General features: G+C 42.5%; 1 protein-coding gene across 5 annotated transcripts in view; it reads left to right on the top strand.

Moving 5' to 3' along the window:
* The first annotated feature begins 1,115 nt into the window (after positions 1 to 1,115).
* The window catches only part of GMEB1 (glucocorticoid modulatory element binding protein 1), a 45,131-nt gene continuing 24,361 nt past the window's right edge, over positions 1,116 to 21,885 (top strand). The window contains exons 1-4 of one of the 5 annotated variants that reach the window (XM_042439847.1): positions 1,116 to 1,199; positions 14,617 to 14,783; positions 16,280 to 16,362; positions 19,547 to 19,671. In XM_042439847.1, coding sequence (XP_042295781.1) covers positions 14,656 to 14,783; positions 16,280 to 16,362; positions 19,547 to 19,671 — 336 coding nt within the window. In that variant the 5' untranslated portion in view covers positions 1,116 to 1,199; positions 14,617 to 14,655. Of the gene's footprint in view, positions 1,296 to 7,411; positions 7,711 to 13,800; positions 14,010 to 14,616; positions 14,784 to 16,279; positions 16,363 to 19,546; positions 19,672 to 21,885 lie in introns of those variants that run through there. The other 4 variants (XM_042439848.1, XM_042439849.1, XM_042439851.1 and 1 more) reach the window with 4 other exon arrangements.

Genomic DNA, 21,885 nt, shown 5'->3' with positions numbered 1-21,885 from the left:
ATTTATATTCCGCTTAATCACTTGGAATCTAATCGGATCGCAGCAATAAAAACAAGATACAGTTAAAAATTCTAACAACCCCTATTCCTTCCCCCAGTATAAAATTGCGGGCCGTTTTATTTTGGCTCCCTCCATTTGCTTTTCGCTGGCAAGCAAAACCATTTTTATTCAAGCAAGCCTTTTAACGTATTATCAAGAGGCGTGGTTTATATGGGGCACGTATTTTAGTCACGTCTTTAACTTGGTATGTTTATTGCAAATTTTATATTGTTTTGAACAGAAGATTTTAATTGTTTTTAAAAAATTTCGTGAAGTTTTGGGTTTTTTAGATGTTTTCATCTAAAGCCACCTTGGCTCCCTTTTCTAGGAGAAAGGCAGTGTAGAAATCAAGTCAATGAGTAAATAAATGTTGACTGAAACGTGTAAATATTGGTTATATGGACCAAAATAAATATTATTATTATTATTATTATTATTATTATTATTATTATTTATATATATATTATACAAATAATAATACATTATTATTATATATATTATATAAATAATATATATTACATAATATCTACTATTATATATTATATAAATAATAATACTTTATTATAAATATATTTATTATTTTTATTCAGAGAGGGAATATGAAATTTAAGAGAAACACTGGAATTTACATTGATAAAGTTAAGCATTGAAGATAAGGAAGTGTTAGAATATTGTATTTTGAAATAAAATAATGGCGCAAATTCATTGTATTTTTATATCTGTGTTTATGTATGTTCCTTTGTAGTTTATACAGTATAATGTTGTCTGTATAGATATTTTTAATATAGATAAAGTTTAAACGAAGTGGTACACTTAAAAAAAGACACAACACCACCCTCCATATTAATGCTACTATAATTCCAAAACACATTGCAGAAATAATCCAGTTTGAAACTGCTTTAACTGCCTTTAGTGCTAGGGAATCCTGGGAACTGTAGTTTGTTGTGGCACCAGAGCCTTTTCTGACAGAGGCTAGCCTAAATGCCTCACAAAACTACAGTTCCCAGCATTCCCTGAGCCAAGGCAGTAAAAGTGGTCTCAAGATGGATTATTTCTGCGGCCCCTTTAAGAGAAGAGGCGGAGGAAAGGGCAAGTAGCCTCTTCTGCGCATGCTTCTCCCCTCCTCCCTCAATAGCCTCAGACTCGGCCGCTAGCAGACGGTAAGGGGGGAGGGAACAGAGGGCGAAGCTACGGCCGCAACCGCCCTACGGGAGCCGGGAGGGGCCAACCCGGGGGCGGCGTGCATGGAGATGAGGGTGAGGGGAGGTTGAGCTCAGAGAGCGCACTGCCGTAGCCGCCGCTGTACGTGCTTCCGCCGGGGAGGCGGACGTCGCCGCGCTGCTGCGTAGGGGGGGGCGCGGTTCGTGCGGATGGAAAGAAGGGAAAGGAAAGGAGGCGGGGCCACAGGCAAGCCCCGCCCCTTTCTTTCTCGGGGGATTTTGAGGGGAAAGTGGAGGGCGGGAAGGTGCTGAGTGCAAACGTCGTTCTTCTTCTTATTTGTACATAATCTTTATTTCTTTTAAGTAAAACAATTAGAGATCATTGACTCAACAAACAACAAAACAGGATGAAAAACATAATAATAAAATAAAATTACAACCCTGGTAATGCATACAATACAAAATAAACGACTCCCGCCTTCTCCCACAACAAACGATACCAACATGATAAATAATTAAAATACTGTACAGATAATAATAACAAATTATAATACATAGACACATATACATTTTAGCTCAGAAGACCAAACAAACTTAACTAACAATATATCCACTAAGAAAGAAAAAGAGAGACTTACAGAATGCAAAATGAAGGCTATCGATATTCTTATAAATCCTTCCAAAATGGCCTCATCATTCTCTTCAGCCAATGCTCCGTTAAACTATAATTTTTGGTCAAACTAAATATATGACCCATTGCACCATTAAGGTTTTTCCCTCTTTCTTAACCTAAACACTTTTTCTACAATATTTTAATATACAAATATTATTACCTACACTTACTATTGCTAAATCTCTGTTATTGCATCCACACCTTTGCGTTTTTATGGAAGTTAGCATTTCCTAATTCTGTATCATTACACATCTAATGTATCCTTAACAAATTCTATCTCTATTTTATTATCTTTATAGGTGATGACAGGATTTTATGCCTTTCTTATTTTAATAATAATAATAATAATAATAATAATAATTTGTTTTATTTATATACTGCTATTCCAAAGATCATAGCGGTGGACAGCAAGTAAGCTAATTTTGAACTTATTATTATTATTATTATATTTGTTTGTACCTTGCTCTTTTCGCACAACTTGGAACCAGAGCACCTCACAATATTAAAAGAACAGTACACTTAAAAACATACAAGAGTGATCCATTTTTAAAGTCCAAAACACACTACTGTAGAAATAATCCACTTTGAGACCACTTTAACTGTCCTAGGGAATTCTGGGAACTGTAGTTTTGTGAGACATTTAGGGCCAAAACACACTGCAGAAATAACCCACTTTGAGATTGCTTTAAATGCCCCGATTCAGTGCTAGGGAAAACTGAGAATTGTAGTTTATTGTGTTACCAGAGCTCTCTGACAGAGAAGGCTAAATATCTCAAAGAACTACAGTTCCCATAATTCCCTAGCATTGAGCCAGAGAATTTAAAGCGGTCTCAAACTGGATTATTTCTGCAATGTGTTTTGGCCTTTAGCCTTCTCTATCAGAGAGTGCTCTGGTGCCACAATAAAACTACGATTCCCAGGATTCCTTAGCACTGAGCCAAGGAAGTTAAAGCAGTCTCAAACCTGCAGTGTGTTTTAGACCTTAAATAGAATTAAATTATTACAATATTAAAATAGGCCTTAGGATGGCAGTTATTGCTTCTCTTTGACCCCTGAAAGGATGGAAATCCCTCCAGAGTGACCAGGCATCCTCTTTTTCCAGGACATGTCCTCCATTTCAGCCTTCTGTTCAGGAGGAATGCCAAAAGGGCCTCCATTTTGGGCATGACTAAGGAGCGTGGATTTCTATGAGTGTTTTGAGCTTTAATTTGGTCATGTCCTCCATTTTTCTTGAATGTCTTCCATTGTGAGGTGCCTTGTCCAAAGTTTAGAACAACAACAAGAGAAATCAATAGGATTTAGGGCTGAGGTAGGAATTATACAGTACAGATTTCTATGAAAGGACAGAATTACAGAAAAATATAACTCGAAGAGGCTTCTTTGCTATGGCTCTTGTTAATACTTTTATTCGAACTATAACTGTGCAAGGTGTTGTTATGTGCCTTAGGTCTTTTTCAACTTATGGCGGCCCTAAGGCAACCCTATTATGGAGTTTTCTTGGCAAGATTTGTTCAGAGAGGTTTGCCATGGCCATCCTCTGAGGCTGAGAGAGTGTGACTTGCCTAGGGACACCCAGTGGGTTTCCATGGCAGAGTGGGGATTCGAATCTTGGTCTCCAGAGCAGGGTGACCAGATGTTATAACCAGAAAGGAGAACAAGGCACCAAAAAACAGGACATTACAAAACAAAAGCTAAAAACACTAATAAACTATCAATGCAAATTTATGCTTCTTAGTCATGCTCAGAATGGAGGACCTTTTGAAGGGTTGCCATAATTGTCCACTATTACCAGGGACAAAATGTAGGACAAATTTGAGACCAAACTGTAGGACAACTGCAGGACAAAACTCAGCCCAAAATGTAGGACATTTAAGGTCCTCCATTTTTCTTAAATGTCCTACATTTTGGGCTGAGTTTTGTCCTGCCGTTGTCCTACAGTTTGGTCTTGAATTTGTTCCACATTTCGTCCCTGGTAATAGTGGACAATTATGGCTTTCTCCAGAGTCATAATTGAATGCTCAAACCACTATGCTCTCAAGGAATATCATAACACAGTAAAGGATAAGGATCCTTCATCCTCTGCTTAGGAAACTTAAAGCCACAGGGCGTTGTGATGCCTGCTGGTTTGAATGGCAGGATGGAGTTTAAGTGATTAATGCCTAAAGTGGGATATATGAGCACAAATGCTATCCTTAAGCAATCTATGAGATAAGTGTTTCCTACTTCTTTTAACTCCCATTCCTAAAATGTGTGTGGTGAAAAGCAGGGGAGAATTGGCAAGTATTTATAAGTGATAATATAAGATAGCCATTATGGTGTAGTGTTGGACTAGGACTCCAGAGGACCAAAGATAGCTATGGAAACTCTGCTGCTCCAGAGACTAGGACCTGAAGCCATGACTGCAAACTATAGGAAAAGAAGTTCCACCTCAACATTAGGAGGAACTTCCTGACAGTAAGGGCTGTTTGACAGCAGAACACACACGCTTGGAGTGTTTTAGAGTCTCCTTCTTTGGAGGTCTTTAAACAGAGGCTGGAGGCCATCTGTCCAGGTTACTTTGATTGTGAGTTCCTGAATGGCAGGGGATGGCCCTTGCGGTCTCTTCCAACTCTATAATTCTATGAGCCCATACAGACAGGCCAAAATAAGGCTGCTTTGGGTCACTTTGGAGGTATGCTGTTTTAATGACGCATGCGTCCTAAGAGGCCGGAAGCCAAGCCAAAGCCGTGCTCCAGTCCTAAGGTCTGGAGCACGGCTTTGGTGCAGCCTCAGGCCTCTTAAGATGCATGTGTCATTTAAACAGCATACCTCCAAAGTGACCCGAAGCAGCCTTATTTTGGCCTGTCTGTACAGCCCCTATGAAACACACTAGGTTTACTCTCTCATGCTCAAAAGAGGGCCATGACAAGCATATTTTGCCAAGAAAACCCCACAATAAAGTTCACCATATGTTGCAAAAAAAGTTGAAGGCTGATTTGATTCTTGGGTTGCATTCTGTAGTCAGGCAATGTAATTTGTACTCCTTGTTTAATGCCAGTGGCAGTAATACCAGTTAATGCAAAATGCTACATCTAAGGGAGATTGTAGTTGTGGAAAAAGGGCTCCTTAAAGACTGTTGAACTGAAATTCTGTTCCTTAAACATCTTTATGATGCATCAGTATTCATGTGTTCAGTTTTATGGGGAACTGGTAATGTGGCATCCACGTGGGAAGGCCACTTGTCTTCTTTCCTCTCTGGTTTGATGCCAGCACAGTTTCTGATAATCAGAAGCCATGACTTTATCTTGAACAACAAAAGTAGAAATATTTTGTTCTGGATTTCCTTCATATTTGAAGCACACCCTTTCCTAATGACGATGATGGTGATGATATAGGTCTTTGTGGCTCGGCTCCCCTTGACCATTTGTTTTCAGGATTTTTGGTTTAATTAAAATTATGGCTGTGATGCAATTGTACACCTGTTTATGAATAAATCATATTGAATTATGTATGACTCCAATTGATCATGTCGAGGATTGGCCTATAAGATTGTAGTATTATGCACACTGCCTTGAGTGTAAGTTCTGCTAAAATCAGTGAGAGTTCTTTTTGAATGAATTTTCATATCACTAGGCTGTTCCTGTTAGAGCATGGGAATAGCCCTTGGTGGCCAAGAATGATAATGAATAACATCTTTTAAATCCATCCTGACACTATTTTTATCTCTTAAGAAGCTTGAGTGATATCCTGGACAAACCGGGATATCAGGAACTCCAGGGCAAGTCATTCAGCTCATTTTTCTAATAGACACAAAGGGCATTGTAATGGCTATATCCACCAACCACATTCAGGGGTGCTATATTTTTTTTTACTTAATTTGCTAGGGACTAGTAGTATCCTCTCTTTCCACTGCCTTCCACCTTTCTTCGCATAAATGTCTTTTAATAATAATAATAATAATAATAATAATAATAATAATAATAAAGTATACCCCGCAATCAGAGCGGCTTACACATTGGACATTTCCCTGCCCTCAGGCTTACAATCTAAAGAGACAAGACATAAAAGGAGAAGGGAATGGCAGTGGGGAAGGGGAAAAGTCCAGCAGATCTTCTCTCCCTCTGATGCCTGGACCATGGCAGATGGACTGGAGGGAGGACCCTTCTTCTTACTCTCATGATGTGGCCAAAGTATGACAACCTCATCCTAGCTTCCAGAGGGAGTTCAGGCTTGATCTGTCATCCATGATATTCTCAGTACTTTTCTACAGCACCACATCTTAAATAAGTTGATGAGTCTTTACATTTTATTATCTTGTTTGGTTCTTTCATAGCTGCCCTTCCCAATCCTAGTGTTCTTCTGATTTCTTGATTGCAGTCTCCATTCTGATCAATATTTGAACCAAGGCATGAGAACTTTTTTACAATTTAAATGTTCTCATTGTCTAGCTCTTAAGACATGCCTTATCAAGTTAGGTGAGCAAGAGGCTAAGCAAGAGTACTCAGAAATATAGCAAATTGTCTCAGTTCAGTAATATAGCACATGGTTTGCAGTCTTGCGGAGAGATCCCAGACTCAATCCCTGACACTAGGTTAGAGGGACCAGGTAGCAGTTGATAAGAAGACTGCTGGTTGAGCTGTAGGAGAACAGATATTAATCAGAACAGGCAGTATTGGGAATAATGGACCAATATCCTAATCTTTGATTAAAGCCAACTTTCCTTTTGCTGTATACTGCAGACATAGGGTTGCCATAAGTGAGGACCTCCAAACCAGGACAAATGTAGGACAAATGTAGGGCAACATTTTCAAATGTAGGACACATTTTTATAAAAATGGAGGATGCGCAAAAATTGAGGTTTTTTAAAAAAAATGTTAATATAAATGCATGTTTTTAGGCATGATCAAAATGGAGGACATTTTGGCATTATTCTTAGACAGATGGCAGAAATGTACTTGCCCTCGGGTTCAACTTTACTTCTCAGAAGTGTGTACTTGGGCAAGGGACTGTGGTTTTTCTTCACTGCGCATGAGTTTGTAAAAATCACAGCAAGTTACATTGGCCGTGCCTCAGAGGCTTGTTGATATCAATATCACCACCACCACCACCATCATCATCATCATTACCACTATAATTGGCCAAGAAAGGCAGACTTGTTAGCATTCAAAGCACCATAAATACACAAAAAATGCACTTGCATATATTTAATAATAAAAAATAATGAAAAAATAAATAAAAAACAAGGCAGGGGTGTATATATTTGATAATAAAAATTAATGTAATAAAATAAAAAACAAGCAATAATAAAAATTAATAAAATAAAACAAAAACAAGCAATAATAAAAATTAATGAAATAAAACAAAAACAAGCAATAATAAAAATTAATAAAATAAAATAAAAACAAGCAATAATAAAAATTAATAAAATAAAACAAAAACAAGCAATAATAAAAAAAAATTAAATAAAATAAGTATTTTATATTTTTAAATATAATTAAAAAACCCCAAAATACCAAGGCAGACCTAATGGCCACTGACTCAGCTTTCCTCCTCCTCCTTCTCTGGCCCAATTCTGCCTTGGCCTTCAGGCACCCTTCCTCCGGCTCCTTCCTCCTCCTCCTCCTCTCCCCCCTCCTCCTCCTTATGATGGCTGGCGCGGGAGGAAGGGAAGCAGGGCAGGTGCGCGCGTGCGGAGGGAACCGGGGCAGGTGCGCACGCGGAGGGAAGTGGGGCAGGCGTGCACGCTGCCACTGGCCCCTGCTGAGGCCTGGGTGGCGCGCAAGCCCTCACAGTGGGGGCGCGGCGGCGGCGGCGCTTCTGCTGCCGAGGAAGAGGAGGAAGGCGGAGCCGGAGGAGGAGGTGGGTTGGCGCCGCAGCAGCCGCATTAGCACCAGTGGCAATGGCCGGAGCGGGCCCCCAAACTGGGAACAAGGCATGGGTGGGGGCCCAAACCGGACCGGGACCGGGAGGGGCCCCCAAAAACCGTGATTGTCACGGGGGCCGCCGGGTTATGGCAACCCTATGCAGACAGTCCCTATTTTTTGTACCTTTCTTATTCTTATTTCTGACCCCACTGTTGGTATTTAATAAGTTATCATCATTTTTGTCAGTGTGAGTTAATAGAGTTGTCTTTAAGGCCTTTAAATCTGTGCAGTGCCATTCTCTTGCATGTGTTCAGAAATAAACTGCATTGACTTTAGTGAGACTTCATCCCTGGTAACAGGATTGCAGTGTCAGTTTTTGAATGTCTATCATGTCTCTAATGCATATGAACAGTAAGGCATAATGCCATGCAAAACCATCCATTTCATGCATGTCAACAGTTGACATGTTTTACTTTAAGCTGTTATGTAAAATTGTCAGGGAATTACAATACATTGTTTTGCAATCATTTTTAACCAAAAGAACAAACATCATCTTGATTTTGAATCTGGAAAATAAATTGTCACCTAGGAAATTATGTAGTCCGACCACAGAATATTTATTCGCAACATTTATTTCCTGCCTTTCCTAAAATAAGCTCAAGGCTCTTTTCTTTCCCACCTTGTCCTCACAATAACTTTGTGAGGAAGAATTCAAAGAGATAGGTTAGAGATAAAAGCAAGCAACTCCTAGATTTACTCAAGTGAGTTTCAAGGTTCAGTGGGGACCTGAACCTGGATTTCTATAATTTCAGTTCAGTAGTCTGATAACTATCAGTAAACCACATAGTTTTTAGCAGTGTGTAAAGGTGGTGGTCTACAGGTGATGATCCTGTGTCTGTGAGCAGAGGTGCAGCAGATACATCCTTATTTTCAATTAAGACGTGTTGGAGGCTCTGGACCAGGGGTAGGCAACCTTTTTGGGCCGGGGGCCAAGTTGCTGTCCCTCAGGCGACTGGGGGGCCGAAGCCGGGGGTGGAGCTTCCACCCTCCGGGGGCGGGGCTGCGTGCTGAGGGTGGAGCTTTCACCCTCCGGGGTGGGGTCGCGCGCCGGGGGTGGAGCTTCCACCCTCCAGGGTGGGGCCATGTGCCGGGGGTGGAGCTTTCACCCTCTGGGGGCCAGGCCTCCCCATCTTTGCAGGCCCCTGATGGGGCCCCAGGCCTTGTCAGAAGCCGGCAAAAAAGCCTCTTGGAGGACCCCAGCGATGGCAGCGGGCCTCCTGAAGGCCCGCTGCCGCCGCTGGAGCCCTATTGGAGGACCCCAGCGATGGCAGCGGGCCTCCTGGAGGCCCGCTGCCGCCGCTGGAGCCCTATTGGAGGGCGCCACCGACGGCATCGGGCCTCCAGGAGGCCCGCTGCCGCTGCCGGAGCCCTCAAATAGAGATGTGATGGCAGCATTGGGCCTTACTGAGGCCCGCTGCCACCGCCAGAGCCCTGTTGGAGGGCACCAGCGACGGCATCGGGCCTCCAGGAGGCCTGATGCAGCTGCCGGGGCCCTCAAATAGGGCTCCGACGGCTTCAGCGGGCCTTCCAGAGGCCCAATGCGGCTGCCGGAGCCCTATTCGAGGGCACCAGCGACGGCATCGGGCCTCCAGGAGGCCCAATGTGGCCGTCGGAGCCCTATTTCGAGGGCTCCGGTGGCCGCATCGGGCCTCCTGGAGGCCGAAGGCTCGCGCAACCTTCTTTGAGGTCGCGCAAGACTTCGCCTCTGGGTGCCGCCATTTTTTCGCCCGGCGGCGGCGGCAGTAGCAGCAACCGCCCCCGGGGGGTGCAAGGAAGGCCTCTGGGGGGCCGGATCCAGCCCGGGGGCCGGAGGTTGCCGATCCCTGCTCTGGACTAAAGTACCTAAAGCAAAGCAAAACATACAAAAATTCTCCTTATCCCCTTCTCTTTTTCTTTATCAGGTGAGTTTCCTCTTTTCATAGAATCATAGAATCGTAGAGTTGGAAGAGACCACTAGGGCCATCCAGTCCAACCCCCTGCCATGCAGGAAATCCAAATCAAAGCATCCCCGACAGATAGCCATCCAGCCTCTGTTTAAAGACCTCCAAGGAAGGAGACTCCACTACACTCCAAGGGAGTGCATTCCACTGTCGAACAGCCCTTACTGTCAGGAAGTTCCTCCTAATGTTCAGGTGGAATCTCTTTTCCTGTAGCTTGCATCCATTGTTCCAGGTCCTGTTCTCTGGAGCAGCAGAAAACAAGCTTGCTCCCTCCTCAATATGACTTCCTTTCAAATATTTAAACAGGGCTATCATATCACTTCTTAACCTTCTTTTCTCCAGGCTAAACATCCCCAGCTTCCTAAGTCGTTCCTCATAGGGCATGGTTTCCAGACCCTTCACCATTTTTGTCGCCCTCCTTTGGACATGCTCCAGTTTCTCAATGTCCTTTCTGAATTGTGGCGCCCAGAACTGGACACAATATTCTAGGTGGGGCCTGACCAAAGCAGAATACAGTGGCACTATTACTTCTCTTGATCTAGACACTATACTTTTATTGATGCAGCCTAAAATTGCATTGGCCTTTTTAGCTGCCGCATCACACTGTTCACTCATGTTCAACTTGTGGTCTACTTTCATTCAGCCAGGTGTCACCCATCCTATATCTGTGCATTTTATTTTTCTGCCCTAAGTGCAATACCTTACATTTCTCCGTGTTGAATTTCATTTTGTTAGCTTTGGCCCAGCTTTCTAGTCTATTCAGATCATTTTGGATCTTGATCCTGTCCTCTGGGGTATTAGCTATTCCTCCTAATTTGGTGTCATCTGCAAATTTGATAAGCATGCTCCCAATTCTGTCATCCAGGTCATTGATAAAGATGTTGAATAGCACTGGGCCCAGGACAGAGCCCTGTGGGACCCCGCTGGTCACTTCTCTCCAGGATGAAAAGGAGCCATTGTTGAGCACCCTTTGGGTTCGGCCGGTCAACCAGTTACAAATCCATGTAACAGTTACCTTGTCTAGTCCACATTTTACAAGCTTGTTTGCAAGAATGTCATGGGAAACCTTGTCAAATGCCTTACTGAAATCAAGATATACTATATCCACAGCATTCCCTTCATCTACTAAACTGGTAATTTTATCAAAGAAAGAGATTAGATTTGTCTGGCATGACTTGTTTCTCTGAAACCCATGTTGAGTTTTTTGTGATTATGGAATTGCCTTCTAGATGTTCACAGACTCTTTGTTTAATGATCTGCTCCAGAATCTTTCCTGGTATTGATGTCAGACTAACTGGACGATAATTGTTGGGATCCTCTTTTCCCCCCTTTTTGAAGATGGGGACAACGTTTGCCCTTCGCCAGTCTGCTGGGATCTCTCCGGTTTTCCAGGAGTTTTCAATGATTATTGCCAATGGCTCCGATGTTACATTTGCCAGTTCTTTTAATACCCTTGGATGGAGTTCATCTGGTCCTGGAGACTTAAATTCATTTAGATTAACAAGGTGTTCCTCTACTATAAGTAAAGATTATTCTGTGCTGAAATTCCCCTATTCTGTCCTCTGCTCCATTATCCTCAGGTTGAGCACCCTTTGCCTTTTCTGAGAAGACTGAGGCAAAGAAGGTGTTGAGTAATTCTGCCTTTTCTCTGTCCCCTGTTAACATTTTGCCATCCTCTCAATGCCGTGGCCCTACCATTTCCTTCTTCTTACTTTTGCTGTGGACATATCCAAAAAAGCCCTTTTTGTTGTCTTTAACCTGTTTAGCAAGCCTGAGTTCATTCTGCGCTTTAGCTTTTCTGACTTTACCCCTACACATGCCTGCTATTTCTTTGAATTCCTTTTTTGTGATTTCCCCCTTTTTCCATTTCTTATACATGTTCCGTTTCAAACTTAGCTCAGTTGAAAGTTCCTTAGTCATCTATCCTGGTTTCTTGAGACACCTCCCATTTTTCTTTTTCACTGGAACTGTTTGAAATTGTGCCTTCAGTATCTCCCTTTTGAGAAAGTCCCATCCGTCCTGAACTCCTTTATCTTTTAGTACAGTGGTACCTCGGGATACGAATTACCCAGCTTACGAATTTTTCGGGATACGAATAAATCCCATAGGGATTTATTGTTTCGGGTTACGAACGTTTTTTCGGGTTACGAAAAAACGCCGGCGCTGTTTTAAATGGAGCCGCGGCAGAGCCGCGGCTTTTTTTCCCATTAGCGCCTATGGCAATTCGGGTTACGAAGGTTTTTCGGGTTACGAAATTAGCCGCGGAACGAATTAATTTCGTAACCCGAGGGAGCACTGTATTTCTGACCATGGAATCGCCCTCAATACTTCTCTAAATTTACTGAAATCCGCTCTCCTAAAATCTAGAATGTGTGTTTGACTATGCCTGGCTTCTCCTTTCCACTGTATTACAAACTCCAGGAGAACGTGGTCACTTGGTCACTTCCACCTAAGGCTCCCACCACTTGCACCCCATTAACCAAGTCATCCTTGTTGGTTAGGATCAGATGTAAAATAGCTGACCCCCTTGTTGCCTCTTCCACTTTTTGGACCATGAAATTGTCTTCCAGGCAAGTGAGGAATTTGCTAGACCTTGAGGATTTTGCTGAGTTTGACTTCCAGCAAATATCAGGATAGTTGAAGTCACCCATCACTACTACATCTCTCCTTTCTGACTGTGTGGTCATCTGTTCTAGAAAGACACCATCCAATTCCTCCACCTGACTTTGGGGTCTGTAGTAGACTCCCACCGTAACATCCTTGTTGTTTCCCTGCCCTTTAATTTTTATCCAGATGCTCTCCACCCGCTTCCAGGACTGATGTCCTGGATCTCTTCACTGGTGTAAATATCTCTGACATATAGTGCTATTCCTCCTCCTTTCCTGTTTGGCCTATTTCTCTTAAAAAGGTTATACCCCTCTATTTCCACATTCCAATTTTCTTTGGGTTTACTAGGAAAATCATAAACATGTATTTTTTTTTATCCACAACATAATTATTACTTTCTAAACATCTCTTTAAACTTAAGAGGCTACTGTTAGAACAGAATATGGAGAAACAGAATGGTTCTCAGTTGGAAAAGGGGTTAGTCAAGATTGCATTCTGTCATCCTATTTGTTTAACTTGTATGCAGAAAATATAAAACGAAGAGTAGGTTTAGACATGGAAGAAGGAGGAGTGAAGATAGGAGGAATCTATCAGCAATGAAAGAAATTCAGTTAATACCACACTATTAGTGCAGTTGTTCCCAACCTTTTCTGTGCCTCACACCTAGAAAATTAATGGTTGCATCCTCTACAAAAGTAATATCATTGGAAGATGTAGAAGTCTAATTTCTAATTTTTGAACCACAAATTAAGCCACAAAATACTGAAGGTGAACAAACTGAACTTTAAAAAAAAAAGAAAAGCTTTTAACTCATTGCATAAAATGCCATTCTAAATCGAGCAGTTAGATTGTAATTTATTCTGGGAAAAAATGAGTGGTGATTTGTGGATCTTCCCTCAAGGACATAAGCCACTCTTTTTCAACCCCCCTCAAATTCCATCTTGCACCCTCTGGGCATGGAGGCACCCTGCATTAGGGTGAATTCTTTAGAGTGACAGATATATCTCATAATGGGTAGCACATTAGAAAAGAACCTTGCCTCCTGATTGAAAAAGAAGAGAATGGCTCTGAATAAGATGGTTGGTGCCAGCTGCAGTTAGAAATAATTACTTTTTTTAAAAGCTGTAAAAAAAAAACCCTTTGATAAGCCAGTGGGCCACACCATTATGTCACATTTTTTCTGGTACAGCAGATCAACCAATTTAAGAAAGAGCAATTAGAGCAGTTTTTCCCAATTTGATGCCCTCCAGGTAGGGTTGGCATACCTGCCTGGGGGCAGGATTTTCCCGGTTTGGGGCGGGTCCGCACAGTCCCGTCCCGGTTTGGCCCCGCCCCCGGGATTCCGCGGAGTCCTCCGAGGCCTGGCTGGGGCTTGGGAGACGCTGTCTCCCAGGCCCCAGCCAGGCCTTGGACAAGGTTTAAAAATGTAGGACCTTTTTTTTTGCCGGGGGGGGGGGGGAAGGTCCTACATTTTTAAACCTTGTCCTACATTTTTCCTGGTTTGGAGGTCCTCAGGGATGGCAACCCTACCTCCAGGGACTACAACTATTACAAACCTTATTTGAACTGCAGCTACCTTAACCAGTAGCCAGGTTGTCTGGAGCTCATGAAAGTCGAAGCCATCCAGTTAATGAAAAATTGATTAAAGCAGTGATTTCAAAGCTATCTGATGCCCCCAATATGACAGGTATTGGTATCATATTTGTGTCATATTATTGTCATGTGTTTCTTTCCTGGGAACTCTTCAGAAACAAAGCTGATGGCTTCTGGGCCAGCATTGGTCCATGGACCACCACTAAATTTGCAGAAGCCTCCATTCACACTGGAGAAGTAATCTGGTTTGACACCACTTTAATTGCCATGGCTGAATGTAAGGAATTCTGGGAACTGTAGTTTGTTGTGGCACCAGAGTTCCCTTCTCTCTGTCAGAGAAAGCTAAATGTCTCACAAAACTACAATTCCCAGAATTCCATAGCCATGCCAAACTGGATTATTTCTGTACTGCAGTTGTAGCCTGTGTGAAGAATGGCTTGATGTCATTGGTAGATAATCCAAAGGTCTCCAATGTGATTTCTGTGAACTGTTCTATAAGTATCTTATATGTACTTATGTATGGTTTATTTATTTTTTTATTGTTATGGTCATGCTAACTATATGTACCTAGAAAATACAGTATCTGTTCTTCATTTGACAGCCACAAATAGCAACCTGTTCATTCATCTTTCTTGTAAAACAGCAACTGCCATTGCCAAAACCCATACAGTAGTTGCCTTGTTCTTTATTGTCCATTTCAGCACACATTTCCCCTAACCTCTTAGACTTTATGTGGGCAAATGGCAAATGCTGAAGTAAGCATCCCTGTCGGGGATGTGGTTGTTGTGCCAACTGAAGGAAACGAAGGGGGAAACCCAGAAGATACCAAAACCCAGGTGATACTGCAACTACAGCCAGTGCAGCAAGGGTAAGTGCTATACCATTAGAAGGAATAAACATATTCTATTGTTCTACGGAAGTGAACACTGGATGCAGAATTCAGAATTGCTGAGATGTATTTTCAGAATGCAGAGATAAAGCCACATGAGTCTCCTTTATCAGCTGTCACTGGTCCTTTGGAGAAGCCACTCCAAAGATGTCAATTTCGTTGCTTGAAAGTGGTGAGGAATGAAATTCTGGCTAAATTAGTACAGTTGGCCCTCCACATTCACTGGCGTTAGAGGCACAGGATCCCCGTGAAAGTGGAAAAACCACAAATAAAAAACCACTATGTTTTTACTTGAAAGAACACCACTCTAGGAATCTCTAGATTCTCCAGTGCAACTCTGTGGTCAACATCTGCCGGAAATTGACCACATAATCACACTGGAAGACCTACAAATGGCTAGAGAAATAAATGTTTTCTCTACTAGCCTCTAAGTAAATAAACGTTAGGAATAAACTCTTCCAGAACATGGCCACATAGCCCAAAAACAAACAAAAAGCTGTTATACACACTTCCTCTGGCAAGTGCTTTAGTCTATACATTACACAATGTCATTGTCCACATTATTTCATCACATGGCACATGAACAAAAAAATCAAAGCCATCTGGCTAGCATAATTCAGAAGAAAGGTAACTGTGGTGAGGGGAGAGAATGGGCATAGTATTTTACAGGCCAAGCCATTAAAAACATGTACTGTCTGCATTATCAGAGCCTAGAGATATATTGCACCCTGTATGCAAGAGCCATCTCATCATGCATACCCGCCAACTTTCCTGATTTGGCCGGGTCAGTTGTTCATCTGCTTTTAAAAATGTCTCTGTTTTTGACTCCTGCTGCTTTGTCTTCTGCATAAATTTGTATTGAGCTTCAGTGGTGTGGCAACCCTGGATACCTCAAAATGGTCTTGGGGAGCTACATGAGGTTAATAAGTCCTCCAGCAGAGTTACACTGGAGAACCTAAAGGTTCCAAGAGAGAACATATTAATCAAATCCGCAAATAATCAAATCTGCAAAAGTCAAAGCCAAAAATATGGAGAGCCAACTGTGGTATTTTTAAACAACTGACCTTGCTGGGCAATAGTTTTGAGTTATGTAGAGAACATGGGAGCTGAAACAGCACAGGCAGCATCCATTACAACAACAATGGCTAATGGAGGTAAAGAATGGGGAGACATGATTATCCCATGGGAGAAGGGAGAACCATAGGGTATTAGTTGTCTACAAATTGTTCCCACTTCAAATTGTCTAGATAGCCTTGCTGACATGCCCATGAGCTGAAAATGCTGCTGCTTAATATCAGGTCAGTTAATGGAAAAACAGCCATGATCCATAGCAACAATGGTAGGACTGGATGGCCCTTGTGGTCTCTTCGAACTATGATTCTATGACAACTTGGTTCTAGGCCATACCAGGCTCTATAATCTTAGCTTTATTCCCACGCTATGTGATTTGTTTACTTACCAGTGCTTTTCAACAGGATTTATCAAGAAGGTTCTGAGACCAGTACAGCTGTAGTGGCTGTGGAAGCACACACCATACACAAACTTGAAGAAGGCATTGGTGAGTCTCCAGCAATACCATGATTTGATAAATTAATCTGAGTTACATGCAGTATAATAAATGAATGCATCTGAATCTGGATAGAACAGGACACTTAGGAGGTAATCTTATCTCTGCCAAAACTGTGTGGGAAATGGGGTGATTAAAGATTGAAATGTCTCTGGACCTTTTGGTGGCTTTCCCAATGTGCAAGACTTCAGAGTTGTCATTGCTAGTTCCAGCAAAGAAGGCATATGTTGGAGCATTAGCTCCCCAAGTCATTTGGTGGGGGTTGGCAATGGAAAGGGGGGTGGCACTGTAGGATTTCATTGTTCCCATATATAAATCAGCTTTCCATAGTGGGCAAAGAAAGCCTACACCTCTGAAACAGCTGGAACAAGAAGCTGGAGAAGCCCCTTTAACAAATCTACTGCCCCAAAGATCTTTCATAGGGTGTGGGTTTATGCCCTCTTCCTTGCCATTTCCCTATAATAGTCAGTTAAGAGATATGCAGTGCTTCAGATTTCTGATGAAATGAGCCAGGCCACATCTGAACTGGTCCAAGGTGAAGCAAAGTTGATCCAAAGTGTCTTGAAGCCAGATCCTCATAAAATCTTGTCTTCTGTATATATCTATAGCATAATTCTTATTGTTGTTGGTAATTGTTAACTGCTCTGGTTTGTATGAAAACAACAAAAACACAGTTGATGCAAGAGTGCCACATTTTCCAAATCCCCAGGATGAAATTTTTACCTTGGGCTCAGTTTAGATATGATGGCTCACTGTGGCTGGTCATTAGACTACAAGTTGAACATGAGTCAACAGTGTGATGCGGCAGCTAAAAAGGCCAATGCAATTTTAGGCTGCATCAATAAAAGTATACTCTCTAGATCAAGAGAAGTAATAGTGCCACTATATTCTGCTTTGGTCAGGCCACCTGGAATATTGTGTCCAGTTCTGGGCACCACAATTCAGAAAGGACATTGAGAAACTGGAGTGTGTCCAAAGGAGGGCGACAAAAATGGTGAAAGGTGTGGAAACCATGTCTTATGAGGAATGACTTAGGGAGCTGGGGATGTTTAGCCTGGAGAAAAGAAGGTTAAGAGGTGATATGATAGCCCTGTTTAAATATTTGAAGGGATGTCATATTGAGGACGGAGCAAGCTTGTTTTCTGCTGCTCCAGAGAACAGGACTCAGAACAATGGATGCAAGCTACAGGAAAAGAGATTCCACCTCAACATTAGGAGGAACTTCCTGACAGTAAGGGCTGCTCGACAGTGGATCAAACTCCCTTGGAGTGTGGTGGAGTCTCCTTCTTTGGAGGTCTTTAAGCAGAGGCTGGATGGCCATCTGTTGGGGATGCTTTGATTGAGAGTTCCTGCATGGCAGAATGGGGTTGGACTGGATGGCCCTTGTGGTCTCTTCCAACTCTATGATTCTATGATTATGAGAATGAGCAGGGATGACCTTTGCAGTTATGTACATGCTTTGCATGTGAAGGTAGTTTATCACACTAGTGAGATTCCGCAGGAAAATGGGAGTTAAGCTATATTTAAACCAAAGAAAACCCAGAAATGCCCAAAGTTTATCACACGATGTCGCAGTTAATGTGAAATAACGCGAAGTTAATCTGAACGCAAAGTGGAGGAAACCGGCAGCTTTTTCATTTCGGAACAACCCCAAAGTAAAAAAGCTGCCATTTTCTCTGCTTTGCGTTCAGATTAACTTAACATTATTTCACTTGGGCAGTCCCCCAGTATGATAAACTAACCGAATCTGCAAGTTTGGTTTAAATTTGAATGTACTTGAAATTGCATTTAACTCCTGTTTTCCTGCGGGATCTTCCCTAGTATGATAAAGCTCTTTGATATTTTGTTCACATGCAGCTGGCTGGCTTGTTTTACCATAGTTCTGTTGTTTTACCATAAAAGAAGCATTATGTCTACTTCTTAACTTGTAAGGATGATGTTGCATGAGGCTGAGGTCCACTTGAAAACAATTGGAGTAAAGTTTTTATTGTGCAAAACCCTACATTGTTGAAATTCCTTGTTTTCAGATAGTAAGCATGCACCAATGTTGTTTTAATTCCAGTTGAGCCAAGAGGTTGAGATTGAGGTTCAGCGAGAGAGGTAACTGCGCCTAATCCCAAAATCACTGGGCCCAGTAGAACCAGACCATTCCCTATGAGATAATCTGATCCTAGCAGTATGGGTCATTATGTTGTGGGGACAAATGATGACCTTTTATTCTGATCCTAGCTGGGAAAGAAGGTTAGATGGATAGGCTTGGATCTTTGTGTTGTGAGAAGCATAAAATGGAGGTGAGTGAGAAGAGAAAGGGCTACTGTTACGACTCTAAGAATTAACTGGAAATGACCTTTCATCAAATTTCAGAAAAGAACAGGTACTTAACTAGTTAACCTACCTTTGTCATAGGGACGATGACTCATTTGACTTCTTAACATTTTCTTTTGAAGCAACTAATAAAAAGTGAGCAAAACTGCATGTAGTGCCTTTAGTAGTAAAGGAAGGAAGGGGCTGTGGGAGGACGAAGAGCCGTGCTACTGCCTGGTCCTGCATATTGAAATAAGCCTCCCTTGACTAAATGACCAGCCATGTTTTACTGGTGTAATGGCTTTGATATTTTAAACATATATTGTTTTTTGCTGTGTTGGTATTTTAACTGTTTTAATACCACTCAGGAATTGTTTTTTAAATATAGAAATGTAATGCTATTACCAGTTGCTGGGCTAGATAAACCAGTCTGATCAGAGCTTGGAAAAGTTAGTTTTCTTACTACAGGGGTACCTCGGGTTACGAAATTAATTCGTTCCGCCGCCGCTTTCGTAACCCGAAAAGCCTTCGCAAGCCGAAAACCCATAGGCGCTAATGGGGAAAAGCCGCGATTTCGTGTGAAATAGCGCCGAAAAGCACCAAAATTTTCTTTGTAACCCGAAATAACCTTCGTAACCCGGAACAGTTATTTCCTATGGGATTTTTTCGTATCCCGGAAATTTCGTAACGTGGGTATTTCGTATCCCGGGGTACCACTGTATAGCCTTGAGAATCCCCAGGCAGTACAGCTGCAAGCTATGTTGTCTGGGAGAGTCTTGACGTCCAAAAAGGTAACTTTTCAAGTCTCTAGTTCAGATACTGAACTTTTTGCTTTCATGCTTTTCTCACTATTTTGTTTCTCTACCTGCAGATCCCAGCACCATTGAAACACATGAGGAGATTGAGATTGCTTATCCCATCACCTGTGGAGAGAGCAAAGCCATCCTTCTCTGGAAGAAATTTGTTTGCCCAGGAATCAATGTCAAATGTGTAAAGGTAACAGCATATTCACACTTTATTTACCAGCTTCCTTCTTCCTGTTCTCTGTGATAAAGGCGCTGTATAGATGGGCCCTATCGGGCTCCATCCTTACGCGCAAGGGGCGGCGCTTCCTGACACGCCTTGCCCCTCGCACGTAACGAGGGCATAAAAATGGCGCCGCCCTATACACATGGGCACTGTCATTTTGACGTGATGGACGCCTAGCATCCGCACGTCTCGGCGCCTTCATGACGCTGCAAGTACACCATTGGCGCTTTGCGGTGTCATAATGGCACCGTAGAAATAAGCCTCTTTTTGGGGCTTCTTTTTGTTGCACAAGGGAGCCGCACAGTTTGTCCGCTGCGGATCCCTCACACAACAAACAAGGGGGGTGGGAGACCGCTCTTTTGGGCGGTCTGTATCCCGCTTTGGTTATGACAGCTCCTCTTTTTAAAAACCATTTTCAAAGTGCTGGCTATGACCTTTAAAGCCCTACACAGCTTGGGTCCAGACTATTTCAAAAACCCTGTCTCCTTATATGAGTCCTCCCATACTCTAAGATATGCAGGAGAAGGCTTTCTCTCAGTACCACCACCATCCCAGGCATTTCTGGTGAGGACATGTGGGAGAGCTTTCTCAGTAGCTGGTTTCAAATTATGGAAGTTTTTTAAAAATGCAATGTTCTTTTAAAACATTATATGCCATCTTGGATCACATTTTTTGAGAAAGACAAAATATTGAATAAATAAACAAATACATAAAAATCTAATGTCTCTTGTTTCACTAGGGTTTGTACAGAAGAGCTATTCAGAGCTATTCAACCTCCATTTTAATCCCCAAACAGTTTCTTACACTGAGACAGCAGCTTCAGTGACTAGTTACATGCTGGTTACATATAACTGGTTACAGGATCCAGTCAGCACCATAGTCAAGCAGTGGTGGGGAAGGAAAATTCAGTAGGGAGCACTGGAAGTATTCCACTAGTTAATGGTGCTTATAGGTTTTGTGATCAAACTTTGAAATACAGTTGGCCCTTCTTATACACAGATTTTTTGTACATGGATTCAAGCATCCACAGTTGGAAAATCTTCCAAAAAAGTATAAATTTCAAATATCAAACCTTGATTTTCCATTTTTTATAAGAGATACCATTTTGCTTTGTCATTATATTTAATGGGAATTGAGCATCCATGGGTTTTAATAATAATATATAATAATAATATGTTTTATTTATAAACCGCTATTCCAAATAGATCATAGCGGTGTACAAGAAAATTATATAACAGTACAAGAAAAATCTACAATTAAGATACACTGTATCTTCAGGCTAGCCCCTGATGACGCTGGGCCGGCCTGCTCTCTGCCTCAACGGCCGAAAGATGATAGTTATGGAGGGAGGGCACTCTGTCTTCAGGCCAGCCCCTGATGACGCTGGGCCGGCCTGCTCTCTCATAGAATCATAGAATCGTAGAGTTGGAAGAGACCACTAGGGCCATCCAGTCCAACCCCCTGCCATGCAGGAAATCCAAATCAAAGCATCCCCAACAGATGGCCATCCAGCCTCTGCTTAAAGACTTCCAAGGAAAGAGACTCCACTACACTCCGAGGAAGGAGTGTGTTCCACTGTCGAACAGCCCTTACTGTCAGGAAGTTCTTCCTAATGTTGAGGTGGAACCTCTTTTCCTGTAGCTTGCGTCCATTGTTCTGGGTCCTGTTCTCTGGAGCAGCAGAAAACAAGCTTGCTCCCTCTTCAACATGACATCCTTTCAAATATTTAAACAGGGCTATCATATCGCCTCTTAACCTTCTTTTCTCCAGGCTAAACATCCCCAGCTCCCTAAGTCGTTCCTCATAGGGCATGGTTTCCAGACCCTTCACCATTTTTGTCGCCCTCCTTTGGACACGCTCCAGTTTCTCAATGTCCTTTCTGAATTGTGGTGCCCAGAACTGGACACAATATTCTAGGTGGGGCCTGACCAGAGCAGAATACAGTGGCACTATTACTTCTCTTGATCTATTACTTCTCTTGATCTTGATCTCTCCCTCAATGGCCAAAAGATGACAGTTATGGAGGGAGGGCACTCTGTCTTCAGGCCAGCCCCTGATGACGCTGGGCCGGCCTGCTCTCTCCCTCAACGGCCGAAAGATGACAGTTATGGAGGGAGGGCACTCTGTCTTCAGGCCAGCCCCTGATGACGCTGGGCCGGCCTGCTCTCTCCCTCAACGGCC

Source organism: Sceloporus undulatus, chromosome 9, assembly GCF_019175285.1.
Source record: "Sceloporus undulatus isolate JIND9_A2432 ecotype Alabama chromosome 9, SceUnd_v1.1, whole genome shotgun sequence".
Classification (NCBI taxonomy): domain Eukaryota; kingdom Metazoa; phylum Chordata; class Lepidosauria; order Squamata; family Phrynosomatidae; genus Sceloporus; species Sceloporus undulatus.
This window is presented reverse-complemented; position numbering and strand designations above follow the sequence as displayed.